Source organism: Oncorhynchus nerka, linkage group LG23 (genome assembly GCF_034236695.1).
Source record: "Oncorhynchus nerka isolate Pitt River linkage group LG23, Oner_Uvic_2.0, whole genome shotgun sequence".
NCBI lineage: Eukaryota > Metazoa > Chordata > Actinopteri > Salmoniformes > Salmonidae > Oncorhynchus > Oncorhynchus nerka.
The window spans coordinates 54,528,401-54,544,352 of record NC_088418.1 but is presented as its reverse complement, the minus strand read 5'-3'; the positions used below and the strand labels follow the sequence as shown (position 1 = coordinate 54,544,352).

Sequence of the window (15,952 nt, the reverse complement as noted above, 5' to 3'; positions counted from 1 at the left end):
TGTTTTCAGCTTCGGCGCTACGAAAAGTAGCCAATCACCCAGCGATACTCTTGACGTTCCTGTGGGTTTCAGACACTGATATCTTCTCGCGATCGCCCAGAAAATACTTGCTCACTTGGCAGTTACGTGTGAATAGTAATTTTTCTAGAGCGGAACCATGAATGTCGATATTTTTTCCGTTTGTGATTGAGAATTGCGTTTCAGCAGGAAGCAAGTCTCCGGAAGGGAATGAGGCCGGGAATTTCAAATGAAATGTAGTCATTTGACTGCTAGGAGCAGTGAACTACAACTGCAGTAGGTTACTGCAGCTTCATAGCTCCATTGAACGTAACATTGTAACATTTTATTCTGTAGTTGCAACATTTGAGTGCACTCTGAAGTTAATATGGTGTGTTCTTTAAGCATCTTAATACTGTAATTTCACGCTGCATGAGCTCAGAGAAGGTAAAGCCTCCCGGGGGAGAAAGGAGAGACACTCAATTTGTTGTTAGGAGGTAAAGAGAGAAAGTAAAAGAGAGCGAAGACTATCAATCTTTAACAGAAGAAGATCGTAAGAGTCCAACGTTTAAGTTTCGATTGCACTCTGAAGTTAATATGGCGTGTTCTTTAAGCATCTTAATACTGTAATTTGTTCCTATTATGTACTGAAAAACCATTTTAAAAAGATATTTACACATAACGGATGCTATGTTACATGTTTTTCTTTTATTCCAGGAGTCATAAACAAAAAATGGAAGATGAAAGCATGCGCAGATGGCCTGACAGCTAAGAATATACTCAAGCCTGAAGTACATTATGGGCAGAGAAAGCACAGCGTCATGCAGTGTAAGGCTTAAACAAAAGGTGGATAACTGTCTGTTTGAAAGCCCAAATCAAATTTTATTGGTAACATACACATGGTAAATCATCTGATCAGAAATGTTTTAATATTTGTATCTTTTGAAGTTCAATCTTTAATCACAAGACATTGCATTACAGACATCAAGCCATATTGTTTATACATTTCAACATTAGCTCCCTCCCCCAAACACAGTTCCCAATCCCAACAGAGACAAAAACATGTCCAGATAGGTGGAAATTACAGTTTGTCCTACTGCACATTTCCTGCACTACTCATCTAAAATAAAAAGCTACAGCCAAAACACTGCCAACATGCAACTGAGCTTAAACAGAGCCTTTTGAATACTAGGAGATGACACAAAGCTGGTGATGAATTGGCTTCTTCTATGATAACTAGCTCCATACCCGCACACAGCATGCCATGCCAAAGTCCAGTACAACCCTCCCTCCCCCTCCAGCCCCTCCCTCGACTGCTGGTGAGAGGCAGATCACTAGTGCTGTGACGACAGGTTCCGGGCAGCCTAGGCGTATCAGTGGTTGCTCAGTCCGACTACTTCTCTGGCTGCTCCACGGCCTTGGTTTCGCTCATGTACTTATCGATCAGGTGTAAAGGCACTCCACGCTGCATGAGCTCAGAGAAGGTAAAGCCCCCTGGGGGAGAAAGGAGAGACACTCAATTTGTTGTTAGGAGCTATAGAGAGAAAGTGAAAGAGAGAGCGAAGACGATCAATCTTTAACAGAGAAGATCGTAAGAGTCCAACAGGAAAATAGCAGAGGGTCAGTGTGCAACATCGAAACAGACACTGAAACAGCGAAAAGAGGGTGAGTCTGCAACAAAGAAACAGAAGAGAGACACCATACAGTACAAAAAAGAAGAGATACCAAAGTGGACAGCAGTGAGGAGAGAAAATAGAGACAGTGTCAGTAAAGGACAGGTGAAATACGTCACTCTTGAGTCTGTGAGCAAATCTATATCTGCCTAGGCTTACAGTGGCAGAGCTATAGGAGCCATGACATGGCCATTCACTAAGTAGGCCCAAAATGCGCCAAGAAGCTCAGGAACATTAACTGGATTAAAGCCTTGTCTAGTACATAATAGATGGTGCATTGACATAAATGATAATAACCCTATTGTTTCAAATATAGGCCTACTATAGATATATCATCTACAGTGGGGCAAAAAAAGTATTTAGCCAGCCACCAATTGTGCAAGTTCTCCCACTTAAAAAGATGAGAGAGGCCTGTAATTTTCATCATAGGTACACTTCAGCTATCACAGACAAAAATCCAGAAAATCACATTGTAGGATTTTTAATGAATTTATTTGCAAATTATGGTGGAAAATAAGTATTTGGTCAATAACAAAAGTTTATCTCAATACTTTGTTAATGACAAAGGTCAAATGTTTTCACAAGTCTTCACAAGGTTTTCACACACTGTTGCTGGTATTTTGGCCCATTCCTCCATGCAGATCTCCTCTAGAGCAGTGATGTTTTGAAGTTACAGAAGTTATAGGTCTGTGAGAGCCAGAAATCTTGCTTGTTTGTAGGTGACCAAATACTTATTTTCCACCATAATTTGCATATAAATTCATAAAAAATCCTACAATGTGATTTTCAGGATTTTTCCCCCTAATTTTGTCTGTCATAGTTGAAGTGTATCTATGATGAAAATTACAGGCCTCTCTCGTCTTTTTAAGTGGGAGAACTTGCACAATTGGTGGCTGACTAAATACTGTTTTGCCCCACTGTATGTATTAATCAGCAGAAAGTGATCTATGGATGAATTATATATTATCACCCCAGTAAATATAACACGTATGTACAGGACACCATCCTGGAGTAACGACTTCTGGAAAATAATGTAAGCATAATGTCAACCTTTAATCTTCAATAAAGAGCCATGCTCTGCAAATGTTGGTATTTACTCTGATGTCACAATCAGGCCATTTGCACTACTTTGAAGGTTACTCACCTTTTGTGTGTGGCATATGTTAGATGAGGAACAAACACAGTTACCAGGGAAACACAGGTCATACAAGCAGGCACGTCACACCAACCGTTAAAATAGACTTCTGAAATGTTAGGGGTACGCTTGACTTTAGACAGCCACCCTAGAGTGTTATTGGAAAGTAACTGGCTCCAATGAACACTGTCCATACAGTGTCTAGAGCAACATACACAATCTATTATGTTACTGTACATATCACACATCCATTTGGACTAAAGCAGGCAAGCCCTGAACTCTTGCATTCCTTCTCTTGGTACTCTTTCAGACGGGTGGGTGTGAACTTAAATAGACCACCTAGTACTGCTGAGAAAAGCTGTATTATTGGCATTTGACAGATGCAGAATGAATGACATAAGCTTCATATGCCAAAACCATATGAAAGCTTACCTTGGATGAGAACATACATTCACTATTCCTGAGTGGGGACTGGGGGGGAGAGAAGAGAAGAGGGGTTATCCAAATGTTTACATGGGGGAGTTATGTGTTCTCCAGGGAATACTGGTCAGTTATTGAACTCATTTTATATGAGGAGTTAAACACGCAATTGAAGGAACATCACCATCTGTTGAGGGGAGACACTAAAACATGGAGCCACAAGATAGTATTCATCGAACAAGGGAACTACATCTAGAACAATACGTATTGGTGCGCGTTTGAGTTATGAGGTGTTGATGCGTGATGATGCCTTAGGAAGATTTGGACCATGCTGTATTGGTGAAGCATGCTACATTTGACGATGTGACTTTGAAGTTGTGGTAGGAAATTCAACAGTGGTAGTCAGATGAACAGGATTTGGCTGAACACAAGTGACATTACTGAAGTCTTGTATGAACACCTGTAATTAGATGAACATGTTTAAAATGAGAAGGAAATGCATAGATTGAGTTCAGCCACGTGATGTAATACGTTGTTCCTCATTGGAGTAGCAGGGGTGATGTAATGACAAACCCCCTGGATATTGTATATGACAATATAAGCATATATCATATACGATAATTGTACGACGGATACTTACAGGACCACAGCTGATACGGACGGGCCTTTGGTGGTGTAGTCACTGAAACAAACTATGTACTGATCTACGTCACCAAAGAGTCTAGATACCTAATACTGTACACATGTGGATAACATACACCGCAGGTTACCAGGTACCCCTACAGCCCAAACTGACCTTTAACCTCCAGTTTACACTCCACTAGTGCATCACCCAGGTAATTAATGGCCTTGCAGGAGTACATGCCCCCGTCGTAGGGACTGGGTTTCCGGATCTCCAGGGTGCAGACCCCTTGGTTGCTAAACATGCGGTAGCGCGGGTCGTCAATGATGGCTATCTTATTCTTCATCCAAATCACTTTGGGCTGAAGTCAAAAACAGAGAAGGTTAGCCCGTTTCCCAGAGAAGCCTCTAAAATATCAATACTTAATTAAGTCAGGGATGTTTTGCAAGTTACTCCCCATAATGTTTATCAAGTAGTATAAAAGTCCTCGCCACTGTATCATTAAAACATTTGTCAACTCAATATGTTGTAGTACATTATTTCAGAAGCATTCAATACATTGCAATGTTTTACTGGTCTGTGGATTTGTACTATTTTCTCAGTGAGAGGGCTAATACATTGTTCAAGTTAGAGATACACTGTTATGAACAGTCATATCTTATAACCAAGAGTGCATTAATCAGATAAACCCTTATATTTACATGGTGCCCATGGTCTGTTAATTTAAGCAGTTTTTCAACCTCTCAACAAAAAACTTCAGGCAGCTGACTAGAGATGTGTTGTTAGAGAGAGGATAACTGTCAGGTGTAAAGGCTGCCGTGATTGAGAGGCGGTCAGAAAGAGCAGGCTGCAGGTGTAAAGCTTTCAGCATACAGCTGGGGGCCTGGACCATTTGGACCTGGTCCATCCTGGAGGGGTATGGGGAACATGATACCACAACCATGTCCAGGAGTTTAGTTGGACAGAACATTCCCGGAGAATTGGTGTAGGCACTGTCTAAGTACGGTCCTATACACCTAGCCTAAGTCCCAGATCTGTTTGGGTCGTCTTGCCAACTCCAATTGCTGAAATGGAGTTGGCAAGACAGCACAAACAGATCTGGGACCCGGGCTACACCTACCCGTGGGTTGGCGCGGACGCTGCAGTTGAGGGTGGCGTTGTAGCCAGCGATGGCGAAGGTGTTGATGAGGGGCTGGGTGAACTTGGGAGGCTCTTTGAAGTCGTGGTCGATGTACTCGGGGTTCTTCAGTTGCATGCCTGCAGAGGAAGGAAGGGAGGAAGAATGGGGTTGTACATGATACAGGCGCTGGGCTGTATCATGGGGGAATTTCCCTTGTGATCATGATTGAAGGAGAGACAGTATTTTAATTCATCATCTGCGGTCAGAGACAGCAACATCGGCATTAACAGTACAATGAAACATGATATGTAGTGTATAAGCCATCTTTGAATGAAAGCAACTGGTCCAATTCTGTAAAAATGAATATTTTATCACTATGTATTGTTACCTTGCGACAAAAAAACAAAGAAGAAAACGAAAAAAGAAGTGACTGATGTTCATGTCCATCTGCTTTTTGAATGAGTTGGTCCATAATATTAGAAAGTAGAGGGGATGACATACTGGTCATATTTTTCATTGCTCTCCATATGGTATCCCCCCCCCCACACACACACACAGAGGAGCTCACACATACCTTCTTTAACGATGAGGGCGCTGTCCTTGGTCTGGGTGGCACCCTCGCTCAGACCCACCATGTTCTCAGAGTAGATTCTGAAGTAGTACTCGTTCCCCACCACCAGCTCGGTGATGGTGATGCAGGTGCGGTGGTAGTGCTCAATACACGTGTACCACTCCTGTCCCATAGAGAGCAGATTTGTTTAAACATGCAGGGGATCACATTGAGTAGCACATACACTTGAATTCCATATGCATAATACATGCAGAGGTACTTTTCCTGTAAAAATCTCTCCCTCATACTGATTCCATACAGTACAGTACTAAGTGATGCATTCAGCAGACTCATACCATGGTCTTCTTGTCTGCTTTCTGGATGGTGTAGCCTGTAATGGCGGCGTTGCCATTGTCCTTTGGAGGGGTCCAGTCCAGAGCCACGTTTCCCCCCCAGACCTCATCTATCTTCACACACTGTGGAGGCCCTGGGAGGTCTGAGTAGAGAGATGAATCCGTTAACATCATTAACATCAGTATGGGTCTTATTTATGTGCTAGACATTAGCTGCTGTGAAAAATTTGATAGGGAATAAAGGGCAGAACAAAGCTAAAAACATTCAACTCGATCAACTCTTTACAATGAGATCTTTCCCTCTTATAGTATTTTTTCCTTCTACTTTCTGTTTGATTCAATCTGTAAAAATGACCGATACAAGTGCTTAATTGATCTATTCGTAAACAACTTTAACTGTGAGATCAGGATATCCTTCCTGTCAGTGTCCTTTGACCCACCTACTATCTGGATGTCTACGATGGCCGTGTCCACGTGGTTCTCCACCTCCACCTTCATATCGTACTTCCCAGAGTGTTTCCTCTCTGCTTTGCGGATGAAGATGATGCTGTCACAGTCTGTGTTGCGGATAGTGACCTGCGTGGGGTCCACCGTCTGGCCCTCCTTCAGCCAGCTCACCTTTGGCCTGGGCTTGCCCTAAATGTCACATATTGCATAGAAGCATGAATCTAACTACATATGATTTACTAAAGGGCTTTCACTGAAGGTAGTTGAGCCATTTTCTGTTATTGCCTTACCATGAATGGAATAACGAGATTGACGGCTTCTCCGACTTTACGAGTGTACGTCTGCCTCAAGTGACGGGGGATGCGGATCTTAGGTGGTTCTAGGAAGAGGACAGGTCAGATAAGTGGATGTAATGTGATTACTTACATTTTGTAATTATTTTTTATCTACAGTGCCTTCGGAAGGTATTCAGACCCATCGACTTTCCATATTTTGTTACGTTACAGCCTTATTCTAAAATGGATTAAAAAATATAAAAAATAATCCTCATTAATCTACACACAATACCCCATAATGACAAAGAAAAAACAGGTTTTAGAATTTTTGGATAATATATTAAAAAAATAAAAAAACTGAAATATCACATTACATAAGTATTTCAGACCCTTTACTCAGTACTTTGTTGAAGCATCTTTTGCAGCGATTACAGCATTGAGTCTTCTTGGGAATGACACTACAAGCTTGGAACATCTGTATTTGGGGAGTTTCGCCCATTTTTCTCTGCAAATCCTCTCAAGCTCTGTCAGTTTGGATGTGAAACTTTGCTGCACAGCTATTTTCAGGTTGTTGTCCTGTTGGAAGGTGAAATTCCGCCCCAGTCTGAGGTCCTGAGTTCTCTGGAGCAGGTTTTCATCAAGGATCTCTCTGTACTTTGCTCCTTTCATCTTTCCCTTGATCCTGACTAGTCTCCCAGTCCCTGCCGCTGTAAAACATCCCCACAGCATGATGCTGCCGCCACCATGCTTCACCGTAGGGATGGTGCCAGGTTTCCTCGAGACGTGAAGCTTGGCATTCAGGCCAAAGAGTTCAATCTTGATTTCATCAGACCAGAGAATCTTGTTTCTCATGGTCTGAGAGTCTTTAGGTGCCTTTTGGCAAACTCAGAGCGGGCTGTTATGTGCTTTTTGCTGAGTAGTGGCTTCCATCTGGACACTTTACCATAAAGTCCTGATTTGTGGAGTGCTGCAGAGATGGTCGTCCTTCTGGAAGGTTCTCCCATCTCCACAGAGGAACTCTAGAGCTCTGTCAGAGTGACCATCGGGTTCTTGGTAACCTCCCTGACCAAGGCCCTTCTCCCCCGATTGCTCAGTTTGGCCGGTCGGCCAGCTCTAGGAAAAGCTCTAGGAAAACCTTCTTCCATTTAAGAATGATGGAGGCCACTGTGTTCTTGGGAACCTTCAATGCTGCAGAAATGTTTTGGTACCCTTCCCCAGATCTGTGCCTTGACACAATCCTGTCTCGGAGCTCTACGGACAATTCATTTGACCTCGTGGCTTGGTTTTTGATCTGACATGCAGTGTCAACTGTGGGACCTTATATAGGCAGGTGTGTGCCTTTCCAAATCATGTCCAATCAATTGAATTTACCACAGGTGGACTCCATTCAAGTTGTAGAAACAACTCAAGGATGATCAATGGAAACAGGATGCACCTGAGCTCAATTCGAGTCTCATAGCAAAGGGTCTGAATACTTATGCAAATACGTTATTTTATTTTTTATATTAATACATTCACACATTTTTCTAAAAACCTGTTTTCGCTTTGTCATTATGGGGTATTCTGTATAGATTGCTGATTTTTTAATTTTTAAAAATCCATTTTAGAATAAGGCTGTAACGTAACAAAACGTGGAAAACATCAAGGGGTCTGTATACTTTCCGAAGGCACTGTAAATATTTGATGAACTGTTGTCTTTTGGACTTGTGTATCAAATGTCATGTTCCTAGCCCTGTTGCTTAAGCCTTGCTAATAAATAATACATACAGACATCAAAAAGAGAAGTGGAGAGTGGCTAGGACTCACCGATGACCTCTTTGACCAGGATAGAGTGCTGAAGTGTTCTGGGAGTGCTGGCGCCGGCAGCATTGATAGCCCTTACCCTAACCAGGATCTTAGCCTCTGGAGGGAGGCCAGTGATGGTGTACTTAGTCTTCTCTGTCAGCTCCTTATTGGTTACTCTCCAGTCATCAGCTGTGGAGAACATGTCCATAGACTTAACACAGCAGGTAATACTTATTAACAGGCCAGGAGTTTCTCCTGATCATGAAATGTCAAGTGGGTTCTAGTTATAAAAGACAAAGTCTATTCGTTTCTTACTTCCTTCGATGCAATACTCCACCAGGTAGCCGTCTAAGCCTGCAGCTCCGATGGTGTCTGGGGGACGCCACTTCATGGTCACCGTGGTGTCTGTGACATCATCCACCACCAGCATGGTGGGCTCGCTGGTCACAGCTGAGAGCAATCAGTGTGAGAGTGTTACAACGGTTGGACTTCACACAAACATTTCCTTGCATGTATAGTATGCCTTGTCAAAAGTTGATCTTCAACTGCCATAATAACAGTATAATGCATACAATGTAAGAAACACCTCCATGCCCATGTGTGTGGGACAACCCTCTAGCTGGCGCTGGTATGTCATCAATCTGTTCACCAGATCTGATTAGAGGCGGCTCTTAACGTCTATTCTTATATTCTGCATCACGTTTAACTCATATTGAACCCTGTGGGAGGCTGATCTCCTAAACCTATAAGCCCTAGATGATTTGGCAGCCATTATAAAGACATATTTAATATCTCCTAAAGCCCCGGCCACGTCCAGTAGAGGTCACAGTCAGAATGCGGAATGCTTGGAATAGTTGGGTATCAGAGGAACAGCTGCAAAGGGGAAGGGCAGCCCACACAATGGCCTGCACTATCACACAGTATCACAGCACCGGCTCTTTCATTTTTCTCCCACTATCGTGATATGATATAACCACAGGAGAAACCGTATTGGCTTACGTAAGAGGATAACGCCTTTGTACTGTAAGTGTCACCTCACTGGCTTTGTCACAAAGATTACATTGCCAAGCGAACATCGCCTACTCAGAACTCACCCAGCGGCACAAAGGCTTTGGATGGCTCGCTGGGTTTGGACACGCCGATGGCATTCACAGCAAAGACGCGCACCTCGTACGGGACACCCTCAATCATCTTTTTAGGCTCAAATGTGGTCTCTTTGTTCAGGTCAAAGTTCAGCCTCATCCATCTGGAACTCTGCTTCTTCTTCCTTTCGATGAAGTAGCCTTTGGGGAAAAGCATAGTTCTATATCACATACACACACACCAGAATATCCAACTTGTTAGCATAAAACCACCCACACACACCTACCTAAGATGGGTGAGCCTCCGTCATAGATCGGGGGTTCCCATGTCATAGAGCACCAGTCTCCTCCCACCTCCGTGACCAGGGGAACTTCAGGAGGGTCTGGGATATCCACCACCTTGACTTTGATGCTAGCCCCTGCTTCCCCAGCCTCGTTCTGCAGGACTATCTTGTAGTTTCCTGTGTCCTCCTTCTCTGCGATGTCGATGGTGAGGCTGGTGTGGTCCGAGAAGGTTTCAGCTCGCACACGGTGGCCCGAGTCAAGGATTACCTACGATGGCAAATAGCAGATTGTACTGTACCCATACAGTACAGTGTGTATACTGTACCCATACAGTACAGTATGTATACTGTACTTATGACAACAATTGAGCACAATGAAGCCTATTTAAAAAAACATTTTTTTTACCCCTTTTTCTCCCCAATTGTTTTTAGTAGCTACTATCTTGTCTCATCGCTACAACTCCTGTACGGGCTCGGGAGAGACGAAGGTTGAAAGTCATGCGTCCTCCGATACACAACCCAACCAAGCCGCATTGCTTTTTAACACAGCGCGCATCCAACCCGGAAGCCAGCCGCACCAATGTGTCGGAGGAAACACTGTGCACCTAGCAACCTTGGTTAGCACGCACTGCGCTCGGCCCGCCACAGGAGTCACTGGTGCGCGATGAGACAAGGACATCCCTACCGGCCAAGCCCTCACCAACCCGGACGACACTAGGCCAATTGTGCGTCGCCCCACGGACCTCCCGGTCTTGGCCGGTTACGACAGAGCCTGGGCGCGAACCCAGAGTCTCTGATTGCACAGCTGGGGCTACAGTACAGCGCCCTTAACCACTGCGCCACCCGGGAGGCCCAATGAAGCCTATTTTGACCCGGGTCAGCACTCACCCTCTCTCCCTTCATCCACACCACTCTGGGTGCTGGTTCTCCACTGATGGGGATCTCCACACGGAGTTTATTTCCTGCCACAATGGTCACCGTGTTGTCAGGAAAGTTCAAGCTCTCCAGGTGCACCCTGGGAGGATCTGTAAGAATGGGACAAGGAAGAAAACAAGTAAGTGCTCTATAATATTCCTATCAACCCACGGATGGTTTTGTATCATTAAAATGACTGTACCAACGATATGAACTTTGGCACAGAGGCTCTGAGAGTATCCCTCTGGCACAAAGGTATAATCCCCAGCATCGTGAATGGTGCTGTTCACAATTTCTAATCGGTGGTTCCTGTCAAAACAAGAAAACAAGTGAGAAGACAGCTTAATCAATATGAAAAAGACACTAGAGACCAGCAGGAGGACAGATGGAAGGGCTAAGGCCCAGAGTTTTTCTTGCTCAGGTTACATGGGCCTAATGGTGAATCATGATTTGGGCCCAGAATCTTTGCCTCTGTTACTTGACCAGGTATGAAACCCCCAGGAACACAGGTATGGGGCTGAGGAGATGGGCGAGTGGGAGGGAGGTGACGTACTTGGCTCTTTGCAGGATGTTGATGCGGTCGTTGGACTGGATCAACTGTCCGTTCCTGTACCAACGACCTGGAACATTCCCAGGGAAGATCTCACAGTGCATCTTCAGTGGCTGGCCCAAAAGCACTGTCATGTCCTGCAAATCCTGAATAATCTTCAGTGGCTTCACTGATGAAGGGAAGAATGGAAAGAAATAAGAGGATAGAAAAAATTAAAAATAGTCATCAATTTAGTTGATCTACAGTTTCTCAGTAAGAGAGAATGTGTGAGGAAAGGAGAGGGAAGTGAAATACACACATTCAACCTGGACTTTGGCTTCAGAGGTTCCCCCAGAGGCCATGAGGGAGAAGGTTCCAGTGTCTTCCTTTGAGGCATCGTCAATGATTAGCCAGTGTTTCAGCCCCTCAGACTTGACACGGTAGCGTGACCGGGGCCCGGTCGGGACCTCCACGCCGTTCTTACACCTGAGGGGGAAGATGAAAGGTTAGAGGCACACACACACACACACACACACACACACACACACACGGGGAAAACACACACACAGGGGAAAAACACACACACACACAAGGACACAAGGGAAAACACACACACAGGGGAAAAACACACACACACACAGGGCCACAAGGGGAAAACACACACACAGGGGAAAAACACACACACACACAAGGACACAAGGGAAAACACACAGGAACACAAGGGGGGAAAACACATACACACACAATAAGTTGACATAGCCCTACCATTTTACTTGAGCTCCTTCTTCAGACACTTCACACGCCAACTCAATCCTCTCGTTCACTGTCGTTTTCACCGCCTCAATCTCTTTAGTAATCTTCACTGGTAACTCTGCAGCAAGGTAAGATACAAATCAGAAAAGGCATCAATATAATTAGAAACAGTGAAGTGTGAAATTGTGGAGAGACCACATTCTGGTCCCACTAATTCCTCAAAGAGACATTAAAATGAAGAGAGAAGGATGATGGAATGGAGAGGGGTACCTTTGACAAACAGCTCTGTGGTGCACTTCTCTTCTCCCGCGGCTACGGAATAGGCAGCGTCATCATTCAGGCCGCAGTTGTTGATGACCATAATCCGCTGTGTGCCTTTTTGCTCAAAGATAAACCTATGCAGCAAGTGCATCAATCAATCAAATAACTGGATATCAACATACTGTGACTGACTATATGTGCTTGGAGAGAAAGTTATATTATACCATATATGCTTGTGAATGGCAATTATTTCAAGACTTCATATCATCCACAGACAGTTGCCTTTGCTTACTTTGCTTACTTGTGTCTTCCAAAAGCAGAAATAGATGTATTATTTTATTATTTTATATTCGATTATTTTAAGAATAAAATGTTGTGCTAGTTTATTAATCAAAAACCTTTGTCATTGAAATCATAGTAATGTGAAGATATACAGACAAATTCATATACAGAGACCCGCCCCCATTCACAAACAAACACATCCCAACATGCATCAGCGTGGGTTGTCAGTGCACACCCAGAGGAATAGAGTAGATAGAGGGTTGGGGTCACACCAGAGGTCAGGGATGTAGGACGGGTGGACTTACTTCCTTTGACTTAAGGTCAGCAGTGGAGCCGGAATGGAGCCAGAGGAGGAAGTGGTTATGGCAGAGGAAAGGGATGAGCACCACGGCATGACAGACAGACAAATAGGACAGAAGGATAGAGGAGTGGACTGTAACAGCCAATAGTGTTACAACAAAATGAGAGAGAGCGAGAGATCTTCATAACAGGGAATCCTGGGAAATACACCACTGGAGACCAGGGAACAGAAAACTGCAATAACCTCCCAGATGGCTTTAACTCGGCTTGGCTTTGAACAACCTCAACTGAGAGTAGCCTGAGATTGATTCTAAAAAGTGAAGGGTCAAAGTACACACTTGCCATTTTGAGGGTACATAGAGGTCTTGTAACATCGAGTAATACAGATGTTAGATTGAGTGAGGAGATTAACTTTCAAAAGTATGTGTATTAACAGTAGTTATACAATGGGTGGGTCTAATTCCATCCTGTGTCTGTTCCACAAATCACCAATGGCTAAATCTATGATGTTAAAATGCCTATTTACTCTGTTCCATCGGACAGCACAATCCACTGTCTCATCAGCCCACCAGGCACTTTATAAACTTGATCTCCACTATAAAAAGCATCTAGACATTATCTCACATTTATTTTAGACTAACACTTAGTTTTTAACACCAGAGATTTGTATAAACCTTGCTGTCTGTCTCTCTGACATTTGCAACATTGAATTTGAATATTGAAACAATCTCCAGCTGTTACATAGTAATGAACGTGTCGGGAGTCGGCACGAGACAGACAGGCAGCCAGTGTTTCTTAGCCAGTCGAAATCATGAATCAGCTGGCATCATTTTTATGGATTTATACAAAAAAATGTCAACGAAGTCCAGCTAGTTTGCAGTCGGTTGTTGGCTAGCTCCTCTGAACAACAGTGTCCTGACGAGAGAGCACATTTTCTATGCCAGGCGAATCGCGCCTCATTAGCTCAGTGTTATGGTTGTGTCTGAATAAATGTCACTAGAAAACAGCTTAAACAAATGCAAATGCAGCTACTGTTGTTATTCTGGCTGCACTGTTTGATGTGACTGTAAGTTAGCCGTAGTTGGCTAGCTAGCAAGCAAGGGGTAAGAACATTGCCAGCCAGTATGGCAATGGAACATTTAGAACGAACAAATGGGTCACGTCCATAGATACAGAACAAAAAGACTGAACGACTGTGTCGAGTCTCTGGCAACCAAACCAATAGAACAAACGACCAGCCGGCTTGGGTAGCAACCCTAGATTTGTGTCGGGACTATATCTAGTGGAAGGATGAAATAGTATGAATAAATTCATCAAAATAACATTGAAAATTAAAATATGTCATTCATTATTTGAATATGTTGGTAATCCGTTGTATAAAAATGATAATGCCCTCGAAGCAAGTTTGCACAACACTCGTGCCAATATATCCCCGAAACACTGGCTTCTCGGTCATTATCACGTAATTATACAAATGATTTCCAGAGAGAGCTAAGAAAATAACACAATGTGGTAAGATCAATACACTTAAACTACGCCAAATTATATTTATGGTACACTAACATTAGTGGAGTACACAGCTTTCAAAACAATAGATCATCCATTGATTGTTACAAAGCCAAGTGTTAAAGACCTGTGGAGAAGGTACCGCCATTTCCCTGTACAGAAAAGGACCTGTAGTTAATAGCAAAGGACCATTATTTAAATCATCAAACAGTGCATTTCCACTCAAATGTAGCTCAGCGCCAAGCATTCCCCAAAAACAAATAACGTTCTTGATGCGTTGGTGAGATGCATGTGGCATCTTATCAACACCACATTAGTGTTGAGAGAACGTTATTTGTTCACTGGGCATCAGCTGGCAATGGTTTACAGTGCCGAGATCTGGGCTGGTCCTGTAGCTGTTTGTGTCTGGACACAATGGGAGCTCTGTATAGGTGTAAAGGGCATGTAGGGTCAGACTTGTCCCTGGTTGACAAGAGCTGAGGCAGTAGAGGAAAACCCCTGTTCATAACAGGGGTCACACAGGGCTGTATGTGTGTGTCATTATGTGAAAGCAATTATTGGTGTAAAACAATGTGTGTTTTGATGCGCACGTGTGGGTGTATGCGTCCTTACTTGCACCACGAGACCATCAGAAACACTAGCATGTGAACCATTGCTTTTCAATGCTGAGAGATGTGACAAGGAACAGATAAAAACTACAAGTACCAGAGGACCGGCAATGAGGACCAAACCACGAATGAAACACATTTTATGAGGAACTCCCAAAAATGCCTTTCATTTGTGAGAAGATGAAAGAGAGGAAAATATATAGAAGACTAACATATGGAGAAAGAAGAAAAAGCTTGACGTACTTTGGAGTTGGACGGATCTCCTGGCCGTTCTTGTACCATTTCAGCTCTACTGTAGGGTCTGCAAGATCCACCACTAAGCGGATCTTCCCTCCTTTGTCCACCTGGTATGCTGGATCCAACTTCTTGGCAAAAGCTTTACAAAAAAGATAATATCCCATGACAATGGTTATGCATCCTATAGAAGACCAGTGAAACATGAACCTTTCCCCTGAATAATCACAGATTAGCTGATTATGAGCTAAACAATATAAATCCATAGTGCAGCATAATCCCAACAGTAAAACACAGTCGCATGGACAAACACTCAATTCAGCACCTTCACTCTTCTTCTCCTCTTTCTTGGTCTTCTTCAGCCTCTTGAGCAGACCCCGCAGGTCTGTTATGCCGTACTCAAAGGCGATCTTCTCGTACTGGTCTGGCCTGGCCGACTTCAGGATCTCCCACACGTCCACTTCAGGCGTCTCATCCTGCTTGGGCTCCCTGGGGCAGGACACGAGGGGAGGGTATGAGGGCTGGGGCCACGCTCTGGGCTATCGCGACGTGTCCTGAGGAACTGCTCCATATGGGGGGTATTGGGTGGGGAAGGAGGTTCTGGAGAGGGTACTAGAAAAGGGGCTGTGACTGCGCTGAAGGAAGACTACTCTCAATTGTATCTACTATAGATAGGGACTTCCTACTGAATTACTTCTGAAGAGTGTTTTCCCTCCGCTGTCCTACTGATCTGCTGTGTTTCTAAAAGTAATCTCTTCTTCTCTCTCTCTCCCTCTCCTTATATCAGGCACACGTTCTCTCCCTCCCATCTCTCTCTCCCT

The 15,952-nt window shown here is 43.8% G+C and overlaps 1 protein-coding gene and 1 long non-coding RNA gene across 20 annotated transcripts in view; one reads left to right on the top strand and one right to left on the bottom strand.

Annotated features, from left to right (window-relative positions):
* The first annotated feature begins 209 nt into the window (after positions 1-209).
* LOC135563974 (uncharacterized) lies at positions 210-2,054 on the top strand. The gene is made up of 2 exons (XR_010460743.1): positions 210-294; positions 715-2,054. It is a non-coding gene; the product is annotated as an uncharacterized LOC135563974 (long non-coding RNA).
* Positions 686-15,952, bottom strand: part of LOC115106127 (myosin-binding protein C, slow-type-like) — a 42,934-nt gene continuing 27,667 nt past the window's right edge. For 16 of the 19 annotated variants that reach the window (XM_065008276.1, XM_065008275.1, XM_065008279.1 and 13 more), the window contains 20 exons: positions 15,457-15,620; positions 15,141-15,273; positions 12,789-12,797; positions 12,211-12,335; positions 11,953-12,058; positions 11,507-11,673; positions 11,212-11,377; positions 10,861-10,967; positions 10,632-10,768; positions 9,747-10,011; positions 9,472-9,660; positions 8,693-8,827; positions 8,399-8,566; positions 6,608-6,696; positions 6,311-6,506; positions 5,874-6,013; positions 5,542-5,701; positions 4,968-5,104; positions 4,022-4,208; positions 686-1,491 (listed from right to left, as the gene is read on the bottom strand). In XM_065008276.1, coding sequence (XP_064864348.1) covers positions 1,391-1,491; positions 4,022-4,208; positions 4,968-5,104; positions 5,542-5,701; positions 5,874-6,013; positions 6,311-6,506; positions 6,608-6,696; positions 8,399-8,566; positions 8,693-8,827; positions 9,472-9,660; positions 9,747-10,011; positions 10,632-10,768; positions 10,861-10,967; positions 11,212-11,377; positions 11,507-11,673; positions 11,953-12,058; positions 12,211-12,335; positions 12,789-12,797; positions 15,141-15,273; positions 15,457-15,620 — 2,881 coding nt within the window. In that variant the 3' untranslated portion in view covers positions 686-1,390. Of the gene's footprint in view, positions 1,492-3,237; positions 3,277-4,021; positions 4,209-4,967; positions 5,105-5,541; positions 5,702-5,873; positions 6,014-6,310; positions 6,507-6,607; positions 6,697-8,398; positions 8,567-8,692; positions 8,828-9,471; positions 9,661-9,746; positions 10,012-10,631; positions 10,769-10,860; positions 10,968-11,211; positions 11,378-11,506; positions 11,674-11,952; positions 12,059-12,210; positions 12,336-12,788; positions 12,798-15,140; positions 15,274-15,456; positions 15,621-15,952 lie in introns of all 19 variants that reach the window. The other 3 variants (XM_065008278.1, XM_065008277.1, XM_065008280.1) reach the window with 2 other exon arrangements.